This window comes from Pectinophora gossypiella, chromosome 3, assembly GCF_024362695.1.
Source record: "Pectinophora gossypiella chromosome 3, ilPecGoss1.1, whole genome shotgun sequence".
NCBI lineage: Eukaryota > Metazoa > Arthropoda > Insecta > Lepidoptera > Gelechiidae > Pectinophora > Pectinophora gossypiella.
This window is the reverse complement of record NC_065406.1, coordinates 4,193,511-4,218,732: the sequence shown is the minus strand read 5'-3', so window position 1 is coordinate 4,218,732 and position 25,222 is coordinate 4,193,511. Positions and strand designations below refer to the sequence as shown.

Here is a 25,222-nt window from a genome sequence, read left to right as displayed (position 1 = left end):
GTAAGAAATACTGGGGATTCTTTGTTGTTATTATCATGTGGAATTGTGAAGTCCATAATCGACTTTTCAAAATTCTGAACTCACCATTACTAATCTCCCCCATAGAAGTACGTTGGCAGCGCAGTGGAACTCCTTCGCAACCAGAACCAACTTCTCTCGTCTCACGGCAACGCGGCGCTGTACGCGGCTCTAAGCGCGTATGTGGAGCTAGACGGGTACTACCTGGAGTCCGAGCCTTGTCTCGTCTGCAACAACCCCGAGGTGCCTATGGCGACCATCAAGCTGCCTACTATCAAGGTATGATTCTGTTTAAAAACAATGCAGTCTACCTTACAGTAGACCTTGAATTAGAAATCCTGGATAGGGTTGTTTTGTCATGTTATAACAACATGTTATACATTTTTTATTTAAAATCCAACATAACATTCAAAAACAACCTATATACGTCTCCCTGCTGGGCGCATACTACCCCTCAACCGAAGAGGGCAAAATCTAATCTTAATAAATCACTGAACATTAACCCTCCAGATCGACTCGAAGTTCACGACAACAACTCAAATAGTGAAGCTGGTGAGCAGCCACATGATCAGCCGCATCAGCCTGCGAATCGGTGACATCAAGCGCAGCAAGATGGTGCGCACCATCAACTTCTACTACAACAACCGCACCGTCCAGGCCGTGCAGGAGCTCAAGAACAGACCTGGTGAGATCCACCTGCCTTTATTGTTCATTTACTCATCCTTAATTCCTTATACTTTTGACGAAAATCCTGCTTATAATCATGCCGTATCAGAGTTATTCAGCCGGCAAAAGACGCATATGACGTATCCAAAAGAAAGTGTACAATTTTGGAAAAATGGTCGAATCATATTAACGAATTTCTTAAAAATCAAAACTTACAATATTTAACTAATCTTTGATGCCTTGATATGTTTGTGGAAAATATTTGAGCTGCCAAATGATATTTGAGTTAGGTTAGATAAGTAAGATCCAGGAATACCTTCTAACTCGGTATTATTTCAGGCATGTGGCACAAAGCTAAGCGCGTGCAACTTCAATCCGGCCAATCGGAAGTTCGCGTTGACTTCCCGCTGCCGATCGTGGCGTGCAACCTGATGATGGAGTACGCGGACTTCTACGAAAACCAGCAGGCCACGGGCGAGTCGCTGCAGTGTCCGCGCTGCTCGCAGTCCGTGCCCGCCAACCCCGGCGTCTGCGCCAACTGCGGCGAGAACGTGTTCCAGTGCCACAAGTGTCGGTCAGTAACATATACGCTTCCAGCAAAAAACAAAAATTGTACGGGGTTAAAAAGCCACATCAAAGCAATTCATCTAAAAAGCAATAATGCAATATGACATTTGCGCATATAATAATGCGCGATGTCAACAAATGTCAAATAGCAATATTGCTTTCTTAGATGAATTGCCTTTTTAACCCTCTAATTCTTCAAAACTGTTACATAGTTTCAACCAGGGTAACTATTTTGAAACTACACTTTCACCATGTAATTTAGATAACACTGCTGTTAGATATTTTATTAATAAAAATTAAATAAAATCAACTTTTCGTCCGATCCGTTCATTATAATAATACTTATACAAACATTTATCCCTCAGCGCTATAAACTACGACGAGAAAGACCCATTCCTGTGCCACGCGTGCGGCTTCTGCAAGTACGCGAAGTTCGACTACACGCTAACAGCGCGTCCGTGCTGCGCAGTGGACACGATAGAGAACGATGAGGAGCGCAAGAAGATGGTGCAGACTATAGGCGCGCTGCTGGACAAGGCTGACAGGGTGTACCGACAACTCGTCGCCAACAAGCCTGTGCTTGAGGTGAGATTTGATAAAATGTTTATTAATATAAGATAAATATACTTTATTTAGCATAAAGAACACAAGTTACAGAAAATACTAAAAAAAAAACGAAATGTACAACAGGCGGTGTTTTTGCTCATGCACCAATGTCTTCCAGGTAACCTTTAGGAAAAAATGTTTTTGTTTATTGTGTAGGACAACAGTGGCTGCAAGTTATCTTTGATTACTTGTGGCTCTGCCCACCCCGTTAGGGATTACGGCCGTGAGTTTATGTATGTATGATATTGTGTAGGAATAAATAATACGATGATTTTATGATGGAAACTGAAAAGAACTTACATGCCAGTGTTATAGTTGAAGTTTTGTAAACATACGATTGACAGCGATTCCAAGACTGTAATGAAGGGAAACAGTCTGGAGTATTTAGCTTCGCCTATATTTAACTTGATTGTGATCTTGGTTTTTCCTCAGTCCCTGCTGCACAAGATAAGCGAGCACCGTCTGGAGGGGCGCGCGGGCGACGAGAACAGCAACGCGAGCAACACGTCGTTCAGTGGCGCGCAGATCAATCGCGTCATACAGACGCTTGCGCACAAGTACTGCGTTGACAGCAAGGGACACTTCGAGGATCTCTCCAAGATCATACAGAAGGTGCTCGCCTGCAGGTATGTTACTAGTTCCAATGGTTGTCCAGGAAAATTCCCGTTACCCTTTTATGAGTAGGTAGTCGACACCCATTCTGACTGCGTATTGCTATTACCGGAAAATACATGCATTCGTTTGTTTTTTGTACATCTTTGTTTTCGTATCGAAAATCTTTATCTAAGAGTATGTATGCGTATGCGACGACAAGATAATTACAATTTTCGTTCTTATTTCATAAACAGGAAAGAACTGGTTGCGTACGACAGATCACAGAGCGAACAACTCAAAGGAGATACGTTGCCCGTATACGCGGGACTTGTGCAAAACTATGATAGTGATCTTAGTAAAGGTAAGTTATTTCTTTAAAAGGTAGGAAATTTAGTTTTAGTGGCAACTTATACTTCTGGAGACTGTAAAGAGTTTGTACCGCACATTATCATCATCCTCCTGCCCCTATTCCACTCTAAGTGGGCATGTATTCCTCTTCCATTCACTGTCAGACGTCGTCTCAGTGGTCACACCTTTCTCATACATCTTCTTCACACAATCCATCCACACTGTCTTGGGTCCTCCATACACACTTGTGGTACATTTTGTGTATGGAATTGTGCGAATGTATTCATCTAGATCAGGCGAAGAGGCCTGTCAACTGCTACGCATCTTCCCGCTTCATCGTTTCCTTTGTGATGAGTGGTGTTTCACGGGCTTGAAGTAAGAGTTATTTGCCCAGAATCAGGCGGTGGCTGCTACGGCTGCTCTCTAGCGTGCGCTGAGCACTGCCTGACGCTGCTGCGCGCGCTGGCCTCGCAACCCGAGCACCGCACGCGCCTCTGCCGGTTCGGCCTTGTACAAGAACTCGTGCAACACAACTTGCATCGCGGCACACCACAGGTACGTTTATAGGTCAAGTTTTGCCAGATTTTACCTAAAGTTACGCGACCACTGCATGGAAATCAGAGCAGATGTCGATTCGTATAGAACTACATGGCTTGGACCAGCAATTCGCAAATTCCAAGTCTTTTTATTTAAATCAACATCAACAACAAATAATGATATTTAAGTGGTAGATTGATATCAGTACTCACGCATTCTTGTGTACCAAAACATAATACTCATACTTTGTCTGTGCTTTGTGTACGAGTTGTCACTTCTCCCGTTGGCACGGGTGTGGTGACCGATGTGGTTGTATATTGTAAGTGTCAGGAGGAGGTCCGCGCGCTGATCTGCCTGGTGACGCGCGACAACCTGCCGGCCACCGAGCAGCTGTGCACGCTGCTCACACAGCGCATCACGCTCTCGCTCATGGGCCACGCCGCCTCGCAGGACCATAACAACTCGGTAACTAAATTTTATATACTTTAAGATTAGGAGAAAAATGATATAGCGTCTTTGGACGTACGTTACGATCTTCTTAGAAATCGCGCCTAATGCAAAACTAATGTTGCGTTAAACGATTTAAAATTGAACGTTACTATCGTTTTTTTTTATTACAAAATGTGTCTTCATGATTTCTAAGATTAATTCTGTCGTTTCTCTATAGGTTCGTCCTCTAGTGCTGCTACTTGGATCTCTGGTCAAAGTACAAGACTCTGTAGAATGCTGGGAGTCTAGGCTACGCTGCATTGTTAAGCTTTGGGTTTGGTAAGTTTGTGTAAGTTTTAAGTAATTAACTTTTCACTTTAAAGAATACAGTGGTAAAATTGATTACTTGCATGTACAGGTGTTGTCCTCAACTAACGGAAGTGGCCGGAATACCACCGGCTGCGCATGCGATTCTAAAGGCGGAAGCTTTGGCAGGCATACCGGGCATTAATACCTCGTCCCCGAACTGTAAGTTATATTTATTGTATATAAGGAGTTCTTGATAATCCAAATGTTGTCCATAAAATGTTACGGTATGGTAGATTATCGAATTTGCAGTGAAACAATGCAATCTCGGCGAATCGTCCCACTAAACTATTCATCCAAAGGATACGTTTTGCCATTTAGACAAGATGAATAAGGACAACAGTGTAAGTCTACAAGATGACTCTGTTTTAGAGGAGAACGTACTATTTCTTGTTATTTCATGTCGGTTTGCGTTGGACCACAATTTCTCCTTTACAGTATGAACAGACTGATAAAAGTATGCGATACTTGAAATTGCTATTAAAATAACTTGTTGTATGTGTAGCGCACCAATTCGCGCTGCAGCAAGTGGCGCTGCCGTGCCTGCGTTACATGCAGCAGCTGATGGCGCCTGTACCGCCCGCGCCTGTGCCCTCCACCGACTCTGAACAATCCAAGGACAACAAGGTATAACACTATGAACACAACCAGTCCATCAAAAGTATACAGATCGAAATCAATATCTTATTCTTGATTAAGAGCTTGACCATATTAGCGCTGGCAAGATCCTGTCTCCGTAAACAGGCGCGATTCCTTTCCACAGCACCGTGCCAGTGACGACGTGGCCTATTTGTTCAACTTGCGCAATATTAAATACTGAATATCCAATACTATTTCCCAACAGGAATCAACAACCCCAGTGACTCCACCACCACCAACACTGGTCCAAGCGCAGCAAGTGCAACTGATCCACGCGGTGAGCGCAGTATCGTCCCCCACGGGCAACGTGGTGGTGGACCTAGCAGCGTGGTTGGCCGGACGGGTGCCTCACGGTTCATGGCGGCGTCTCGCCCCCATGCGGCAACCGTTGCCGCCTGGAGCCGCAGAGATCGCGCCCCGAGATAGGCACCTCGCTTTCAAGTACTCTGCCAAATGGCGAGAGAGGGTGAGTGGTTTTTAGTGATAGGAGTATTAAAGGTTTTACATCCCTTTGTAAAGATAATCTATAAACACATGCTTTATTCCTCATACGATGCTCACAATCTTAAAATAACTTAGAATAACATAAAATAAGCTTACGACAATATCCCAATGGGGGTAGTAGAGGTACTTCCATCGTAAGATGGTCCCCACCTCACCGTGCTTTCTGTTAGATCGCCGCGAAAGGTGAGTCGTATCGCCGTCTATAATGGTCGAGCCAACTGTGTTAGTAAAAACTGCTCTTAATATAAATTAAAAACTCATTGGTGCAATCCAGTACCGGGGTTCGAACCGGCGCTTCCCGTTGGATAAGCAGAATCAGAACCACAGTGACTTCAAGCTTGCTCTCTATCTTTTATTAAAATACAATGTGTTCAACAGACCATGTTGTCACACGGGATGCGTCCGCTAGCACTGGAAGACGGCGGCTGGCTACGGCCCGTCATGTTCGACCCCAGCTCGCGCATCGCCCGCGACACCGCCTGCCAGATGGTGCGCTCCCTCTGCGACTCCTACGAACGGACCAAGGCTGTGAGTATTATCGTAGACAAACAAACATACATACCTTACGCTCAAGATCCCTTTCGTCGCTAGACAGTAATTTAACAAAAAAATATTTGCAACCTGTAATAATAAAAAAAAGGACCGGGGTTCCAGGATTTATATCTTTAGTTACAGGTTTACAACTCATCAAAGCTAGTTGTATTTGTTTTTTAACACTTGTATTTGTTGTCCAGGTACTCATCTTGCTGACGAGCTTCCTGCCCGAAGTAGGAGCGGCGGGTGAAGCCAGCGAGCAGTTTTTGCAACTTTATCAAAGTAAGAACAATGCATAACATTTCAAGATCGTTACTTATCTGTAAGTTTTTTTTTCTATAATTTAAGTTATTGTACTTGTTAGGCTTGGCTTCGGAAGCACCGTGGAAGCAATTCCTGGCGCTGCGTGGCGTTCTGCAACAGATTGCAGACTTGATGACTAAAGAGATCGAACAACTCCACCGTCTAGAGGAAACCACTCTCACCTCCGACCTGGCTCAAGGTAAATACACAACAAGTAAAAACTTGCTGGCTCATTTTGTTTCAACATTTTGGAAACGTTTATTTATGGCTTCCCGCTCCCAAGGCACCCAGTTTACGGTGCGTCTAAAAGGAGGCAGGACGAAAGTAGCTGCCTTAAGTCTGCACATACTACGCAGTCAACAATTCCTGGACGGCTATTTGGAGGAGCCTGTTTATGTTTATTTTAGGTTAATTTATTATTTCATAATATCTTTGTTTAAATTTGAATATATTTTCGTTTTCCTCGACCAACCAACCAACCAACAAAGTAACTGTAAAAACCATTTTTTACAGTTACTTTGTTGGTTGGTTTCTAAAGTTACTGAAGATTCTAAAGTTACGGGCTCACTTTATTTATTCTTACCAACATTGTGAAAAAAAAGTGTGATCTTTATGTATGTACTATTATTCTATTTATACTAAAAGTATTGTTTTTTGGACACTTACCGCTTCCGCACGAATATTCCGCTTTGTTACTTTGAGTTTTCGTTACGTAGTATCTGTGGTGGCAGGCTACGCGCTGAAGCGGCTGACGGAGCTGCTGGCCATGTTCCTGGAGGAGGGCGGTGCACGGCGCACGTACAAGGGGAGACTAGTGGGCGGCGTGCTGGGCGGGTACCTGTCGCTGCGGCGCCTTGTGGTGCAGCGTACACGTCTCACCGACGACACCCAGGAGAAGCTGCTAGAGCTACTGGAGGAGATGACCACTGGTGAGTACTGTGAATAGTAACTACATCTAGGTGCTATTTATTATCCTGGATACGACGTAGAAGTAACAAGAGCCCTTGCACGCACCGTTGTGCCAATTACCGATGTCCACAGCGCTTCGTGCGCTGGATGCTGCGTTAGTTGCTGTAAATCACACCCCGGACACTTGATACAAAACACAACGTTTGACACAAACACTACACATTGACGTTATCGTACACACGCATTTGTTTGTGTGATGTCTGACCCCCATACGATTGAAAACGAACGAGAGAAGGGAGTGAGGTAAACCTATTTCAGCCGGAGTGCTACCGTTATATATGTCGTATTATTCCTTATTCTATGTCTAAATGCTAAAGTTTTCGGGTATAAGAGATTTACGTCGCGTCAAAAAGTGCTCAATACAATTAATTCCATTCATGCAAGCATCGCGTAAATTTAACAATACATAGAGAACCATTTCAAACCACCATCTCGTATACCAGGCACAGAAGCGGAAACAGCTGAATTCATGGCTGTATGCATCGAGACGGTGCAGAAGTACCCGTTACATGACTACCGCACGCCCGTGTTCATCTTCGAGCGGCTCTGCTCAATCATCTACCCCGAGGAGAACGACGTCGGCGAGTTCTTCCTGACTCTCGAGAAGGATCCGCAGCAGGAGGACTTTTTGCAGGTATGCTGGTGCTGCTTTAGTTTTCTGCGGCACACGATAGAGGATTTTGGAAGAAGTCGAAGGAGACGTAGCTAATTGAGAATGGTCAAGAAAAGTTATTTTGAACGTGTCCATTTCATAAATTGGTGATAGGATTCGATTCCTGCAAACTTCTGAGGTATTTTTTAAACTTGATCAGTGTACTTAAATACATTACAGTTGAAAGCGCTTTTTTCTTGCACCTCAAGGGTTTTTGAACTTAAAACAGGGAGGAAAACTCCGTATTTTCTGTTGAAGATAAAAACAAGCTTCTACTGTAAATACGACGGTTTGTCCGTATAAATAGAGGAAACCAAGAAACTTCAAAAATGTTTTTATAACACTTTTCATACAGTGATTGAATGATTTCCTTGTACAGGGTCGTATGTTAGGCAACCCGTACTCCTCGCTAGAACCGGGCATGGGCCCTCTCATGCGCGACGTGAAAAACAAGATCTGCACGGACTGCGAGCTGGTGGCACTACTTGAGGACGACAACGGCATGGAGCTGCTCGTCTGCAACAAGATCATGTCGCTCGACCTGCCGGTTAAGGAGGTGTACAAAAAGGTGGGTAATTTTCTCGTGCCATTTTTCATGAACATTGTCCTCAGGGGCTTATATAGGCTTGATTTTCATGGAACTCTATGCTGGTCATATAAGCTAGAATGTTTTGCGAAATTGATCAGCGAGCAAGAAATCGTTCTTCCTAGCTATAATTGGGCAAGTTCTAACGTCTCTGCTCTGCTACAGTGAGAATATTCCTAAAGACTTTAAACTGTCCTCTCAACTGATCACTCCGTATATTAGATACATGTCATATGATTTTCTACGAGCTAACTAACGTCATATGTTTCTGCCAGGTGTGGTGCACGAGCGGCGAGGGTGTGGACGCGATGCGCGTGGTGTACCGCATGCGCGGGCTGCTGGGCGACGCTACCGAGGAGTTCGTGGAGACGCTCACGCAGACCAACGCCGAGGCCGTGGACGATGAGCAGACCTACCGTATGGCTAATGTGCTTGCAGATTGCGGTAAGAGAATGTTTCATTTTATTTTTTTTCCTAGCCAAAAAAAACTTCATTTCTTCCTTGTTCAGACACATATTTTGCCACTGTCTCAAACAGTTCGAAGTTTGTGGCCACTTTTTGCAGCTGCATGATCCCATATTTTTGGACAAATGATACATAAAATAAAAACATTAACAGCCTTTATGCTGGGCATAAGTTATCCCTCAATCGACTGGAGGGCTGGAGTATTCTCCCCTCGCTGTTCTATCGCGGGTGGAGATGTTTGGGTTTAAATCAAAGCACGTTGTGTGGTAATGTCCGCAGGCGGGCTGGAGGTGATGCTGCAGCGTCTGGCGGCGATCCAGCGCGTGGGCGCGGCGCGCGCTCTGGTGTCGACGCTGCTGCGGCTGCTGGCGCTGTGCACCCGCGTGCGGCGCGGCGTGCGCGTGCTGACCCGCGCCGACACGCGCGCGCTGCCCGTGCTGCTGCACGCGCTGCACCTCGCCGCGCAGGAGGAGCGCGACCTGCCGCGCGCGCACCTCGTCTACCAGCTGCTCGAGGTCACTACACTCTATACAAACAACCACTTACACGTTAGGATCAGGACCTCTACAGCCTAAGTATCATCATTAATGTCCTTGAAATTGTTAACAAGCTAATTTCTCACACACGGATGTCGACGCCATTTATAAAGTGTCTATTTTACATAAATAGAAGATTTGTGATCGATTGACGGTAATTAGTTCGCTCCCCTATTATTTTATTATTATATAATTACATTGGACAATACCCCCTATTACATAGCTGGCGAGAAGTGGGTGTATCCTGTACACTTCTTCTGCTCCTCAGGCCAGATGCAGAAGTTATGTCATTTTGCATAAAACTTCTAAATTCGCTTAATTCATATTTCCGTGTCTATATTTGTAGATTATGGAGCGTATCCTATCAGTTGCGGCGAGCGATAGCCTCGAATCGTTCCTACAGTTCTCTCTAACATTTGGAGGACCAGAGTACGTGCAGGCGTTGCTCAATTGCACTGAAATACCAGGTAACTATCGTTCACCACAGACATTGAATTTAATTATCTTACAGTCCCATTGTAATCGTGTTATTCTCAATTTGAATTTGCTATTGACTTCAGTCTAAAACTAACTCTATATCACATCGGGGTCACCAAATGAATCTTGTATTATCACTGATACTGGGAATTTGGGAATAATTATGTATATAAAGGATCATGCTTAAATTATGGGTTAATTTCTAGTGTGGCGCTTTTACCGATTTATAAAGTATTGCTATGCTAACAAATGCGTGTACGCAGCGTTGTTGGCTGTTGCCCTCTAGTCTAGTTGTAAAGCAAGTAATACAGCCCAACGTGACTAGAGGGCGTTGGTGAAGTTCTATTTTTACTCTAAAGATGGCGCTGTTTATGGCAACCAGATCACGGATACTCTACAGATATACTATGCAGATATAGTTTTTGTACACGTGCAACAGTATGCGTGTTGTATTAGTTCGTGCAAACGAGCAAGACAGTGTGCACGTGCTCCTTACTCCGTACGTCTCGCACACTGAAGTGGTTACGCAAATCGGAGATGGAGTCGGTAGCATTGGTGCGAGGCAGAGTGTCCATTCTTTATGTAGTATGATTGTGTATCCTAACGCGGACACACTAAACGTTTTTTCCCATTTAGGCATCCGAAACAACTCTGTCGCTCTGGGTCACCTGACGCGCGTATTAGCCGCGCTGGTCTACGGCAACGACCTGAAGATGGCCATGCTCGTCGACCACTTCAAGCCCGTGCTGGACTTCGACCGCCTCGACTCCGAGCAGTGGACCGAGGAGGAGTTCCGGATGGAGCTCTTCTGCGTCCTCTGTGCCAATATTGAGAGGAACTCAATAGGAGGAACGCTGAAGGATTACCTTATATCGCTCGGCGTTGTACGTGATGCTTTGGACTATATTGTGGTAAGTATAATTGTAGAATTTATGGTAGTCTAGTACTCAAGGTCCATCAAAATCTAAAAAAGGATTCAGCGTCGGAAGTATTTTTGTAAGAAGTTTGAGAGCCTCATGTGACTGAACTTCGAATACATATTTTTGATCTTTGCATATGTACTTTGTTAGTGTTTTGTCGATACTTCCAATCAGATGCTGCTTTAATGTATCGTAGAAACTTGGAGAAAAGTTAATTTTGTCATAAACGTCCCACTGCTGAGCACAGACCTCCTCTCAATCAACCGGAAAGGGCTATGGAGCATACCACCACGCTTCTCCACGGCGGGTTGGTGGGATTCTATTTACAAATAGCCGGGACCAACGGAAAACCGGAAATCACTCAAATTCAACATCAGCATGGTGATTATCCGCAGAAACACGCGCCGTGTGTGAAGCCGACGCTGGTGTGTACGGACTCTGACGAGCTGAAGGAGTTCATCAGTCGGCCCGCACTCAAGTACATCCTGCGCTTCCTGACGGGACTCGCCACCGACCACGAACCCACGCAGGTCAGATATACTGCTTACATTAATAAAGTCGTCGTATCTTATAAGGAAGTGAAAGAATTGGCTTTTTGTAGACAAGAATGGAGAATGTTACACCGACAAGAGCGTGGCTCTTAATTGCATATGTTTGTAAGGTATGATGCCTTTTAAAATCCAAAACACAATATTGCAAATTGCAGAACACTTTGAATGGCAGCCATCTTGTTTTTTCGCCATTTTGACATTTTGTGTCGCTATTGTGTCTGGAAATCCGGGCTTTCCGAGAAATTAACTCACGATATTGAACTCCCGATGTAGATCGTCAGTCTTTAACACGTTTCCTCACTTCGGACTTTCAAGAGAATGAACGTGCACAGTAGTACTAGGTGACATTTTGTCGTTGAGGATGGCTTACTTGTTAGAACTTCGAAGCTAATTACATAAAGAAAAACGTAATTATTGACACCACGGTAGGAAGATAAACCAACAATCTAAAACATGAGTCGGCATTATCAATACCAAGGCAATATGCTTCGAAATCATCGTGACAACGTAGCGTTAACATCAAACCATCCCCACAGATGCTGGTGTGTGAAAAGGTGATCCCTATCGTGCACCGTCTGGAGCAGGTGTCGTCAGGGGAGCACGTGGGCTCGTTGGCTGAGAACCTTCTAGAAGCGTTGCGCTCGCAGCCGCAGTGCGCCGCCAAGGTGCAGCAAGTGCGAGACTTCACACGACAGGTACGCCTTCTAGATATGTTTTAGCAAGGAATTTCATTAGATTTTTCTAACGTTTGTATTCTTCGAAATTATTAGATGTCCTTAATAATTTACTATACTTCACATTTCAGTTTATTTTTATTACTCATACTTAGTAATGGGAAATATATCGCTCAGTTCTAAGTAAAGGCGCGTTTCGATGGCACGCCGATAATGTAATGATAGCAATCTACCTTAAAATGTATCCCTAAATATTATTCTTCATCAGGAGAAGAAACGTCTAGCGATGGCAGTGCGTGAGCGTCAACTGGGCGCGCTGGGCATGCGTAGTAACGAGCGCGGGCAGGTGACGGCGCAGTGCTCGCTGACGCAGCAGGTGGCCGACCTCGCCGAGGAGGCCGGTGCTGTCTGCTGCATCTGCCGCGAGGGATACAAGTACCAGCCCACCAAGGTAATGTAATGTAAACTCATGACATGTCGTTGAGTGGCTAATGTGACTTATGGATGCAGAGCCTTGTCCCTAAAGGCATGAACAGCTATAGTACTTTTTGATAACGTTCAATATTAATATACTTACCAAAATATATCCAAAACAAAACATATCCCCTAAAGGGAGAATAGTGGTTGAAAAATGTGGAATACTTTTAAAATGGCTCTTTTATAATTCAATAATCGACGTTGTTGTAGGTTCTCGGGATCTATACATTCACGAAGCGCTGCCCAGTAGAAGAGTACGAGGTGCGCGCGCGCAAGACGCTCGGCTACACCACCGTGTCGCACTATAACATCGTGCACGTGGAGTGTCACATGGCCGCTGTCAGGCTGGCTCGTGCAAGGTACGTCCTGTGTATCTAGTACGAGGTGCGCTTACGCGGAGAATATTCTCCACCCTCTTTCACCTCGCCCTATTAACTATGAAATGCTAGTGTTCAGATATTTACTATGTATAGCGTGTTTAACCTTAGACCCCACACATAACACCCCATTCAGAACGTACGGACGCAAGCGCGCCGCAATGTCCAACATTTTACAGTTTTGTCCACCTAGCTCATTGGTTGTGAATATGTTCGCTCAATGTCACACTAACTAATGCATATATTGTAGATGGGTGGTAACAATTTACTCTATAACATACATACATAAACTCACGCCTATTTCCCACCGGGGTCAGCAGAGACAATGGAATTCCATTTGCTTCGATCCTGACACACTTCTCTTGCTTCCTCCACATTCACGCCGGTTTAAAGTAGCTTGTACTGAACCTTTTCTAAGGACATCTGCAATTTGGTATGTATGTCCGTCTGGTCCTCCGCTGGATGCGGGCAGCGCAGGACCGATCGTAGTGGAGATCCTTGGGGGAGGCATATGCCCAGCAGTGGGTGTCGTACGGCTGATGATGATGATGTCCTTCTAGGTCTTTCTCTGCCTCTATAACTAAATAATAATTGAGTATAATGTCACTATGTATAGGGATGAGTGGGAGAGCGCGGCACTACAGAACGCGTCGACCAAATGTAACGGTCTGCTGCCGCTGTGGGGCCCGCACGTGCCCGAGTCCGCCTTCGCCAGCTGTCTCGCCAGGCACACTACATACCTGCAGGTACGTTTGTTTATATTTACCATGTTCCGTGAATGCATTGCACATTACCTGCAAACTATTGTGTATTTATAAAACTGCTTTTAACAACGATAAGGCTTAAATCAGGAAAACAAAAAAAGAAATTAGCAACTTTTTAAGCATTCAACTTTTGAAACTTTAAGCTGTAGATAATGTAGTTGTTTTGAATGAATGAATAAATGTTTATTTCGGATTTGGATCCATAGGGATTTGGTGGTAGGTTTTGTAGGCTTTACGCTATTACAAATTGTAACATTGGAATAAGTAACTGCTGCTTATCCCACATAATAAACAAGAAACCATAGTTTAGCTACCTGTTCCATTTCCTTATTACAACAATAGAGTGATAGTAATGATAGTAATTCAACTAATTTTGTACGTAACCGTTTGATTTTAAACGTGTGTTGTGTTATCCAGGAATGCACGGGCCATCGCGACATCGGCCACACGTGCACCATCCACGACCTGAAGCTGCTGCTGCTGCGGTTCGCGCGCGGCCGCACCTTCCACGACGACACGGGCGGCGGCGGCCCGCTCTCCAACATGCAGCTGGTGCCCGCGCTCGTGCACATGGCGCTCTACGTCATCAACACGTGAGTTTATGCAGCGAAACACATGCGCAGGCGCCGCATGGGTAGATGCTATATTAGATGGATGCATTCACGTCAACAGTTCGTTAGGTTTAACAATAAACAATAACTTCGTATGGAATACTCTCTGCTTCGCACCAATACGAGCTTGGAGCTAGCTTAATTTACCTCACCCCCGATTGGGGGCACTTTAGCCTAAAGCCGTTAAGGGTTAAGGGAGCGCGTCCGGACTATCTGTCTCGCTCACACGCATTGGGTAAGGCAGAACACATTAAGCACGAGATTTTTGTTTAGAGTGTCCGGGCTGAGATTTAATTAGTTTAAAGATAACAGTGATTTATTAGCCGACTTTTCAGTTGTTTAACCTTTCGCTAATTCATTACCCCGATATTGGTTTGTTTGAGTGTATAAATAATATTACTACAAATCCTTCGTCACAAGTTTACAGAAGGAAATAATAGTGTTGTTGATGTTCCTCAGAACCCGCGTGGCGGCGCGTGAGGTGACGGCGCTGGAGGCCTCGCTGGCGTGGCCGCCGGCGCGCGTGCTGGAGTCGGCGCATGATGCCGAGAGTCCGCTCTACTTCCTTACGCTCATGCTCATGCTCTACCCCCATGCTAAGTAAGTACACTTTAGATGCGTCGACATACTCCTATGCACATACATAAATAAGTAACTTACTCAATTAAAAGTTGTAAAGTAGTTTTGCGTGTTTAATTGTCTCTTATGTTGTGTGTCATAAAAAAAGTATTTGTAAGTCTTAGTAAATTGCCCAAACAATACTTTAAACTTGGCAACAAGTATGGCGCTATCTGCAGCGCTCATCACATCCTCCTGCGTGCAGGTGTTCGGGCACGCAGGACACGATGTAAGATGTTCCATCGTTGACATAATATAAGCTCACGACTACATCCCAATCGGCGCTTCATCGAGACACACACTATTATTTTATCCGTTTAAGTTCCGTCACACTAAAACTGTTGCATTAATTTTAGTAGCATTAGAAATAAATGCCAACGAATTATTCTAGTTAGAATTGTTTTGAATGTTATTGATTTGTGATGTAATATGTAAAACGCGTGTGTCCGTGCAGGTGGCGCGCCGTGCGGGTGGACATGCTGAAGCGGCTGGTGCTGGTGGGGCACGTGCGCGCGGCCGCGCCCACGGGGCCCGCCATGCGCGCGCTGCCCGCCGAGCTGCGTGCGCCGCGCTCCTGGCCCGACTACAAGCCCTACGCGCTCTTCGTCGCCATCATCGACCAGCTCTACACGGTCATGTTCAAGGTACTTGCACGCACACATTAATACATTTTTTTTAACGTTTCGCCAATAGTATAGTACAGATTTGTTGTAATTTGTAATCAAATCATCATTGTTTAGATATTGCACGAATTGCGTCGCGCTGTAAGGAATGGGCCTCTAAAACTTATCAATATCGGTGTCATCTAAACAACAGGTGGTTTTATTTCGTTATTGCAGAACGTGACTGCGACTACAGTGGAGCAGTGGCCGACGAAGTTAGCGGAGTACATCCGTCACAACGACGAGGCGAACGCGAAGGCAGCAGAGAAGATAGTAACCACTCTGACGGAGGAGCTGTTGCCGTGCGCGTCTCTGAGCGAATTCTGCGACGCGGCGGGGCTGCTGGCGGACCTGCCCGACCCCGATGGCGCATTGAACGCGCTGCTGCAAGAGCAACCCTGAGACACGCCTGCCTGGCCACACTGCCGCCCACCCGGGGGCTGCGCGCCATGCTAACCTCTACTTATTCATCTAGTATTCTCGGCAGTCGTCCTGTATGTTACGCACGTTTGCACTTTTAAAAACTAAACCGATATCTTAAATAACCACATTTAGATTGTTTAGAATGCCACCACTAATAAAACTTGTATTCCTAAATTAAATAATCAATAGTCCGTAATCAAATGTATTCGTTTAAATTACGTTCATTATTACAGCACTTGAATTGTAGCTTGATTTCTTTCAACTCAATAAATATGTTTCTGCTTATATAGTGTTTTCTTTGAGTAACAAGACTTAATAGACGCCCACTCGTCGATTGTATTAATATGTTTGCGGTATGAAAACAAACTGAGCACTCGACTAAGTAGGTCGTTCGGATGTTGCCTGTCGAGAGTGCACGCGTGATATGACAATGCTCGAGGATGACACGACCTCGTCGCGGCACATTTTTAATAGGAGTGCGGTCTATGTGTCGCGTGATTGGAGCGCGACAGTCACGACTGTTGCGACACTAATGAAGATTAGCCGAGGGTCGCTCGTGACGCGCCAGACCCGCTCTCATATCAATGCCGTGTGCTTCTTGCACTAAACAATTACCTAGTTCAAAGGCTTGACAGTTGAACAACCGTGTCACCTTGAACCTTTTTTTCAGAATCATTATAATCACCTGTACATTCTAAAATATACTTTCATTGGCGTTTTTCCGTAGTCGACGGTCTGCGTTAATCAGATAAGAAGTAATATGGGCAAATTAATTACTATACAGGGTGTTAGTGACATTTTAACGAAGTCTTCGATGGATGATTCAGACCATGATTTTGAGTTGATATCAAGTGGAATTTTCCGTCGCAAAAGTATGAAACAGGAAAATTAAAAAAAAAGCACTAAAAGCTTCATGAATTTTCCGACAGGAAATACCACTTGATATCAACTCAGAATCATAGTCTGAATCATCCCCCTCAGTATTCGTTACGGTGTCACTAACACACATACGCACTTGTATGGCTACCTGTACGAACTTGCACGGGGCTTGACACCGTAATGAATATTCAGGAGTATGATTCAGCTTATTATTCTGAGTTGATATCAAGTGTTATTTTCCATCGGAAAATTATATAATTTAAAAAAACAACAGTGTCATAAATTTTGCGACGGAAAATTCCACTTGATATGAACTCAGAATCATAGTCTAAATAATCCCTGTCAGTATTCGTTACGATGTCACTGACATCCTGTATACTGCAAAAGGGTCGAGACATTGCGATCAAAATGTTTGCTCTCAGCAGGTGGTAATTACAGCATCAAGTTGACGTGACGGCGGCTCCGTGCTATGACAGCCGTGGCCCGCCTAGCCCTGCAGTTGCAACACTGCATTCTCGAATTATACTTTGAAATTACGCCGTACAATTTGGGTGCGTGAACGCATTGTTCTCGAATAAACAAGTGTGCACTTGTAGTTATAAATGTCACAGTGTCAGACCAGAGTTTAAACATAATATAAGTACAACACTTGATTTCATATAAAGTCACTCTATTTTATTAAGTTTAGCAATATTTCTTTTAGTCTTGTGTCGGTAAGTAGCCTTATTCTTAATCTTTAATGATTTATTAAATGAAATGCTGCCGATGTAAAGTTAAAAAACAATCAAATTGTATAAAGGAAAGTAAAAGTATCAAATATTAATTAAAACCATTATTTATTCTGAAATAAAACAGATTTCACTTGATACTATTTGTAATAGATACTTATCCTATAATTAGGTACAACCAATATCAATCTCACTCACATAATTTACATAACTCAGCCATTCGAGTATACAAACTTGTATAAGGTTTGTAGTTAACTTATTTTAAACCTAATTAATATAAATAGACTTAAAAATACAATAATCATCAATAATCGTGTGTATGTCGAAATCGATACTTCAGATAAGACATGTCGGCTTTGGGTTTCAACATCTTGGGAAATATATCAAGACAAATAGATAATTATTAAAATAAAATAACATGAAGTACAAGCACAGAGACATGTGTATAAATAGTGCACCCGATTGAATAATATTGATATGTCAATGAGCTTGCACTGGGAGTGCTTTTCGCATATTTATTATGTTAGTAAGACTTATTGAGACGTATAGTGAGTGGTATATACTTAAGATATGTATCGTTTGAAATATCTTTGTACATTTTGTATGCGAAAAGCACGGTAGAAGGCACCAGAGGAGGTGAAGTGCGTGCCGCCAGCGTCGGTGGTGGCTGGTGGTGCCTAGAAGTCGTAGGAGCCGCTTTCGCCGGGTTTGCCGATACGGAACACGAATTTGTATACAATGCCGGCCAGCGCGCCGCCGATGATGGGACCCACCCAGTACACCTGCAAAGAAACGAGTTATCAATAAAGCTTTACAACTGAGACTTACCAACTACTTCAACACATTATAAGTAGTCACAGATCATTAATAAGAATTCTGTGTAGGTAATTAGGTAACTGTTTTGTCCAAAGCTAGGCAAAAAAAATCTCATAAATCTCTTTGCCTACGCAATTTATAGACATCCTCTCGCTTATTAGTTATTTAATAAATATTACCGCATCACCTATTGAGAAAGTGTGATGGATCTATTAATAGAACACATAAGCTCACTCGCCTCGCATAAAAAATGTGATGTAAATAGGCAAGATCTCGGATGCAACATTGTTATAAATAAAAAGTCGCCATCTACGCTCTCTGCGAACGCATGGGAAAGCAGAACAATGGCTATCTCTGACATAATGAACCATCGGACTGTAAGTATAATGCACGACTAATGTAATCACCGCCAAACAATACTTGACGTAAAGAACAAATATACGGCCTGAGAAATGTAATAGAATATACCACACGTCTATCCATTGTGTTATGTAAGAATGAAAGAAGTTTTAACACCCGGTAAACTGTAATAAGAAAGTATAATTATCTACTCAACGTTTATAATAAAAACAACATGTTTGTACATTTTTACGCGTAGCATTCTTACAAAGAATATATTTTTAGATTGTTTATGAGCTTTGTACAAACAAATACAAGGAGAATTCTTAATTATGCTATTATGGAAATGTAACGATATGATCTAGTCATTATGGCATTCTATTTTTGTAAGGTAGAATATCTATAAGCGTGTATACTAAAGTGAACATAACAATTTTACTAATAGAACACTTACAAACATAATTGCGAGGGACTACCTATTAAATACTTTACCTACATCTCTACAAAATGCTTTACATTATCTCGTCAATTTGTTCAAATATTGACTGTCGTTGAAAGGCAAGTTGTAAGACAACAGGATGCCAAAGAATTCAACCTTGGGGAATATTTACAGACAAACTACTCTTAATGGAATAAGCTAATACAATAATACAACATATTGTTATCTTACACGTACTAATTTATTTTACTTAACATGTTTTCGATATTTCGTTTATTTATCTCTCTACCTACCTATAATGGTAGGATAAGGTACTTACTTACTGTAAAAGCTCGTGTTCATTGAAACGCACGCAATTTAAACTTTCTGAATGTAGACGTAGATAGTTCTGTAATTTTAGGTCTTTACCATTGAAATTTTACTTGAAATTCCAAATTCAAATGTTAAATTATAGCTCGACTTATATGGACTGGTAGAAATATTCAATCACTCTGGCCGGAAGTCTTTCTTCAGTTGTCATTCAAGAAGAAAAAAACAGTTGTTCATTTGTTCTTCCGCCTTTTGTTTTTCTGGGACGTCGCTGTTTTTGTAACCAAGGAAATATCGATAGAGAAATAAGCACACGCTATTTTTGAATATTATGAGAACCGTTGTTGCATAGGCGTCACGGAATATGGGTGACGTGGTTACTAAATATATGCTTACCTAACTCAAACTCAAAAATATCTTTATTCGTTAGGTAACATAGTTACACTTTGAATCGTCAATTTTTTCCTAAATATAGCAGCTATCAGCTTCTCAGAACCTGTATAGCCCAGGTAAAGTAGCTGCAAGAAAACTTATAAACATAATATCTAAAAATATATCGGCATAAAGAGACGAGTCAGACTAAATATAACTGAGGGTACGTATAGGTATTGCACGGAACGAGTTTCGTTGGGTTAATTTGCAGTCATGTGACTGGACTTAGCTTAGAGCTGATGGTATCGCAACTGGTTGCAAGTGAAAGTGATGGCACGTGATCACTAGATAAAGGAGACATGGGATCGCGATCGCCGGCGATAGGTTGCATGCGGACCATTCACTTTATGGGCTTACTTACATATCTATACGTCGATAGACTTCTATGCAGTTAATACGAAATGAAAAGGTAAGTACCAGGAACTATAATAGTGGCCCCAATTCCTGCAGACTCCCCCTAATTTTATTTAAGTTATACCCGTTATTATCTTATCCGCCGAAAAGGAAAGGAATGAATGAATAACCGGGCCGAATAAAATAGGCATCCCGCTGATACGCAACCCTTTTGACGTATGCTGTCAACTTAAGTCTGTCGGGTATTGGCCAATATAAAATTTTTGGAATGAAATTTTTGTTTTAATTTGGGTTTGGGTTTATTTAATGTTCCATAAATTTTATTCCTGTCGAGTACCCGTCCCTTTCTTTTTCGACGGATAAGAAAATGACAGGTGTAACTTAAAATAAAATTAGAAGTGTCTACAGGAATTACCGCCAAGTATCTAATGAAAATTGTTGAGACGGAAACCGGTAATTCATATTAAATTCAAAACACGGTGTCCCGCGTAAAACTGAATCTGAAACTGAAAGCCCACAATCGTTCAGTCCATGAACTGTTCGTCAACTGAACAGTAGATCAATCAAAGATTCATCAACATAATCTTTTGTCAGTCACCTTTCAGCCCACAAAAAGTATGACCCATTAATTTTTCAGCACTTTTATGTGATAATAGTCCGTACACAAGAGGCACGACCTTATTATGTGTGCCGTCTAATGTGCCAACTGGTGCGTGGACGGAGTATATCTGCACAAATGGGGCGGGACATGAACTAAACGTCCCATCCATAAGCCAATATGGTGCCACATTCAATAGTCTACAATTTTTTTTATTAGTGAACACTATAATGCAATTATCTTTCTCAATAAAATGCCCGATCAAAAACTGTTCGTTATCTACAATTGTATACTCTTCAGGAATTACAATATCCTGCACGTTTTTAGGTAATTTAGGTAAGTTTTTGTTTCTCTCACGATGCACTATCATCCTCATAGCATCTTTATTAGGCATGTAGGGGGCACTTACAGTGGGTATTTCTTGAATACATCTTTGCACAATCTGTGAAGGAGTATCCATCGAATGGCTGGCTTTTTCTTTGATACTTTTTTTGAGTTTCATTTCAATGGGCTTCTCTGGATCAGGCAAATGAACATGGTCATGATTTAGTGATATTACATTATGTGTATTATTAATGAACAAAGTAGTTATAAATACATTGCAACGAATCGTATTTCTCTTCACGCAACGCCAGTAATACTTGGTATCTCGTTTACTATGTAAATGATAAGAGTAACCGTTGTATACTAATATATCTTTTCCACGTTTAGACTTTACAATCTCACAAACACTCATTGTAATTTAATTATTTTCAACAAGACGTAAACGCATGCACCAAATAAACTTTGACAACTAAACAAACAACAAAAACAATATAATAAACGTGTTGGTAAGTTACATCTACCCACATTTTTATACATACCTTACCCACCTATTATGTTGTACCTTTCATGATTGTTAAAAAGATTAAGGCAATGGATGCATAATCCAGACAAATCAGCTTAAACTAGTATCTACTACTTATATTACTAGTAATAGTTAATTATTATTAATATGTAATACGTAGACGTAATACTGGCGAATTGTTTGTGGGCGAAACGTTCATTGGCGAATCGTGAAGTGGCGAAATGCTTACGGTCGAAACGTTCATTGATAAATAATTAATTTGCTGAAAAATTAATGGGTCATACTTTTTGTGGGCTGAAAGGTGACTGACAAAAGATTATGTTGATGAATCTTTGATTGATCTACTGTTCAGTTGACGAACAGTTCATGGACTGAACGATTGTGGGCTTTCAGTTTCAGATTCCGTAAAACTTATCTTAATGTATTATCACGAGATACATAAACACTAAGCGAGCGATGTGCGGAGCAGGATGTTATGTTACATGCTGGAAAAGTGTGTCCCTTCCTTCAATTGCTAGCTGACGACTTAAATGTGGCTTTATTGCGATGTTTACGTGAGACCGCTTCGTGTACTAAAATCTACATAAGTACTTAGTATTTAGAAAATTAATGGTAACTCACCCAGTGTGCGGTCCAGTCACCCATGACGGCGGCGGGGCCGAAAGAACGCGCCGGGTTCATGCTTGAGCCTGAGTAAGGGATCTGAAAAGATGGTTTTACTATTAATTTTGGTCATCTTAGACAGTGCACAACTCAAGTGTAGAGTCTTTAATGGTAAATATTTAACCGATTTCAAAAAAGGAACATTGTACTTTAAGTATGTACATTTATTTTGCCTTTCATTAAACCTAATTTAGGGTTTCGCAACATTATCTAATTATGTGCAAGTTTTCTTCTGATTACTTATGGCTCGCTCCACCGGGGCCGTAAGATTATAACATTGTTAAAATCGTTGTTAACATAACAAAATATCATAAGCTCAAGACTATCCGAATTAAAATAAGTAGTTAAAGGTGCATCTATCGCAAGATGAACTAAGTACCCACATCTGATCGAGATTGTTCGATTGTTTTTATTAAGTATTGAATAATCCAACGGCCAGGCTGTCGGTTAGACATCATCATCAATTTAAGAGCCACGCTCTTGTCGGTGTATCATTTTCCATTCCAGTCTATCAAAGGCCAATTCTTTGACTTCCCTATAAGACACGACGTTAACCTTTTCTTTAATCTGTTCCATGTAAGCTCTTCTTGGTCTTCCCCTTCGTCTCTTTCCTTCTAGCTTTCCTTCTATGATGTTTTTAATAAATTTGTCGTGTCTTATTAGGTGTGCAATCATCTTGCCTCTTCTGTCCTCAATAATCCTCAGTATTTGTCGGTTAGACAAGACGTATAATTAGGTAGGGGAGTTGTCATGCATGATACCTTGTAGGTATCTATGTGGTGATTTCGAATAGCTTCAACAAGATACTCACGAAGGCGCAGTGACAGGCGGTGATACTCAGTCCGATGGCGAGCGGCCCGGAGCCCTTGAGGTCGTTGCGGCGGCCGTCGCACACGCCGTGCACCACCATCACCAGCACGAACGTTATCAGGGCTTCTGCTAGCAGCGCCTGTCAGGATCAAAGAGCAATGTTACCAAATTGATAGCTCGCGCGGATTACGTATAGACTTTGTAAAAGCTTTTGTGATAGATATGCCGATAATTTTATAAAAACGGTGAATGCCTACCAAAATATTTTCAAATATGCATTCTACAAATGAAGGTCAAGATAGAAGCGCTTTTTTGTATGCATCCTACTACGTAGGACATGCGCGTTTTCATACAAACGGTTTCAGGCTTTAATGGGTTTGCTCTTGGCCCCAGACTTGCCTGAAGGCATTAACTAAGATGACGAGGCCTAAGATGGAGCGAGTTCGCCCAGAAGGTGCCTGTTCACTCTGGCCTTGAAAGCACCCAGGTTATATGCATTCGGAAATACAGAAGACGGCAGAGAATTCCGCTCCTTACACAGTGATAGATAACATAATACATAACGTCTTCGTACCATTACCCCCAATTGGGATGGACACAGCATCATTACATCCATTGCAAGATAACATAAGTAAGTAATAGCTTTAAATAATTTAGTTTTTAGCGATACTGGCTAAACAGGTAATGTGCTATATGTGGAAGTTATGACTGTATTCGTATTTCTCACCTGAGGTTCAGTGATGCCCGGTCCAGGCAGGGTCATTCCAAAGCCGCCCACTTTGTCATTCGGTACTGCCAACTGAAAAGAAATAAACATTTAGTACGATATACTTTTTAATGTGAAATGTGCGTGTGTGTGTGTGTGTATGGAATGCCGTGGTAGCACTTTGAGGTCGCATGTTCGAAACCAGCACAGACCAGTGATTGTTGAGTATGTTTTCGAATTCATGTTTGGATCATAAGTGATTATCACGTGCTCAGCGGTGAAGGAAACCCATATTCCCGAGAAATGCATTTTCGGAGGTATGTGACCTAACTTGTATTGGGCTGGTTTACGCTTCGCGGGTTGGACTTAAAAGGTCAGACAGAGCTGAGATGGGAGGTGATGATACTTTTTAATGTAGGTACTTAATTGGTTAGGTACCTACTGAATTTGTTACAGCAGTATGACAAACAATAATTATTTATTTACTAACATAAATTATCCCCCCTATTCTACGCAAATGTACGGTGACTCTTTTACCGTGCAGGCCGTCAAACTGTGGAACGCGCTACCCAGGGTCACTCGGGAATGTGACACGGTGGGTAGTTTTAAAAGGAACTTGAAGGATTATTATTTGAGTCTTGCTTGAGTTGCATTAGTCGTATTTGTATGCGTTTACTTATTTATTTAGGTATATATATATATATATATATATATATATATATATATATATATATATATATATTGTATATAGTGTGTATTTTTTATAAACCAATATAGAAAGTATATATTATGTTTATATATTTATTAAATATATAGTATATTATAATTTATTTAAATGTGGTTTGTAGGTTTAGGTTAATATTGTGTCTTATATTAGTATAAGTAATTTCTAAATAATTTGTACGCGTATGTATGTCTATCTATATAATATTATACGTTGAAAGTCTCTCTTGTCACGTAGGTCAGCTGGAAGAAATCTCTTTGTTTAGAGATAAGCTAGCCTGTACTATCTGTTTTCTTTGTATGTTTCTTGTGTCTGTTTCATTGTGTACAAATAAATAAATAAATAAATTATAACGTTAACATTGTTAAAATATATTGCCTCCAGTAAAATAAAAATGTATGCGATATGAATCATCTCTCTTGGTTAATACTAAGGGTGGTATTAATAAACTACTCTCAGCTGAGACTGCCCTCAAGATCATGCTCAAGTCCCTGTCTTTATATAAGAACAGTCACATTGACATGATTTTGAGAGCAGTCTCGAAGCTGAGATTAGTTTATTAATACCAACCTTAATGTCAATTTTCTGAAATAAGTAGTGTATGTTTAACAAATCTCTGTTTAACAATCGATTGTTTATTTACAAGCGCACGCGCAACCGCGGGCACACGGTAGCATTATCGTGCGCACTAAATCACAGCTTAGA

The 25,222-nt window shown here is 42.0% G+C and overlaps 2 protein-coding genes across 14 annotated transcripts in view; one reads left to right on the top strand and one right to left on the bottom strand.

The window, feature by feature from the left end:
• LOC126379655 (E3 ubiquitin-protein ligase UBR4) overlaps positions 1-16,158 on the top strand; it is a 75,290-nt gene extending 59,132 nt beyond the window's left edge. For 3 of the 5 annotated variants that reach the window (XM_050028490.1, XM_050028482.1, XM_050028475.1), the window contains exons 64-94: positions 106-297; positions 529-703; positions 1,024-1,258; positions 1,617-1,836; positions 2,290-2,483; positions 2,706-2,812; positions 3,194-3,354; positions 3,661-3,801; positions 4,004-4,104; positions 4,184-4,293; positions 4,637-4,758; positions 4,976-5,236; positions 5,653-5,802; positions 6,009-6,090; positions 6,173-6,310; positions 6,828-7,040; positions 7,524-7,714; positions 8,112-8,300; positions 8,594-8,762; positions 9,063-9,298; positions 9,666-9,786; positions 10,433-10,707; positions 11,112-11,246; positions 11,804-11,962; positions 12,210-12,392; positions 12,629-12,777; positions 13,412-13,541; positions 13,977-14,152; positions 14,630-14,770; positions 15,243-15,432; positions 15,628-16,158. In XM_050028490.1, coding sequence (XP_049884447.1) covers positions 106-297; positions 529-703; positions 1,024-1,258; positions 1,617-1,836; positions 2,290-2,483; positions 2,706-2,812; positions 3,194-3,354; positions 3,661-3,801; positions 4,004-4,104; positions 4,184-4,293; positions 4,637-4,758; positions 4,976-5,236; positions 5,653-5,802; positions 6,009-6,090; positions 6,173-6,310; positions 6,828-7,040; positions 7,524-7,714; positions 8,112-8,300; positions 8,594-8,762; positions 9,063-9,298; positions 9,666-9,786; positions 10,433-10,707; positions 11,112-11,246; positions 11,804-11,962; positions 12,210-12,392; positions 12,629-12,777; positions 13,412-13,541; positions 13,977-14,152; positions 14,630-14,770; positions 15,243-15,432; positions 15,628-15,852 — 5,271 coding nt within the window. In that variant the 3' untranslated portion in view covers positions 15,853-16,158. The remainder of the gene's footprint in view (positions 1-105; positions 298-528; positions 704-1,023; positions 1,259-1,616; positions 1,837-2,289; positions 2,484-2,705; positions 2,813-3,193; positions 3,355-3,660; positions 3,802-4,003; positions 4,105-4,183; positions 4,294-4,636; positions 4,759-4,975; positions 5,237-5,652; positions 5,803-6,008; positions 6,091-6,172; positions 6,311-6,827; positions 7,041-7,523; positions 7,715-8,111; positions 8,301-8,593; positions 8,763-9,062; positions 9,299-9,665; positions 9,787-10,432; positions 10,708-11,111; positions 11,247-11,803; positions 11,963-12,209; positions 12,393-12,628; positions 12,778-13,411; positions 13,542-13,976; positions 14,153-14,629; positions 14,771-15,242; positions 15,433-15,627) is intronic. The other 2 variants (XM_050028497.1, XM_050028506.1) reach the window with 2 other exon arrangements.
• A 1,413-nt stretch (positions 16,159-17,571) lies between these two features.
• Positions 17,572-25,222, bottom strand: part of LOC126380789 (aquaporin AQPAe.a) — a 72,846-nt gene continuing 65,195 nt past the window's right edge. For all 9 annotated transcript variants that reach the window (XM_050030405.1, XM_050030417.1, XM_050030409.1 and 6 more), the window contains 4 exons: positions 23,815-23,886; positions 23,089-23,226; positions 22,236-22,316; positions 17,572-18,262 (listed from right to left, as the gene is read on the bottom strand). In XM_050030405.1, the coding sequence (XP_049886362.1) occupies positions 18,158-18,262; positions 22,236-22,316; positions 23,089-23,226; positions 23,815-23,886 (396 nt within the window). In that variant the 3' untranslated portion in view covers positions 17,572-18,157. The remainder of the gene's footprint in view (positions 18,263-22,235; positions 22,317-23,088; positions 23,227-23,814; positions 23,887-25,222) is intronic.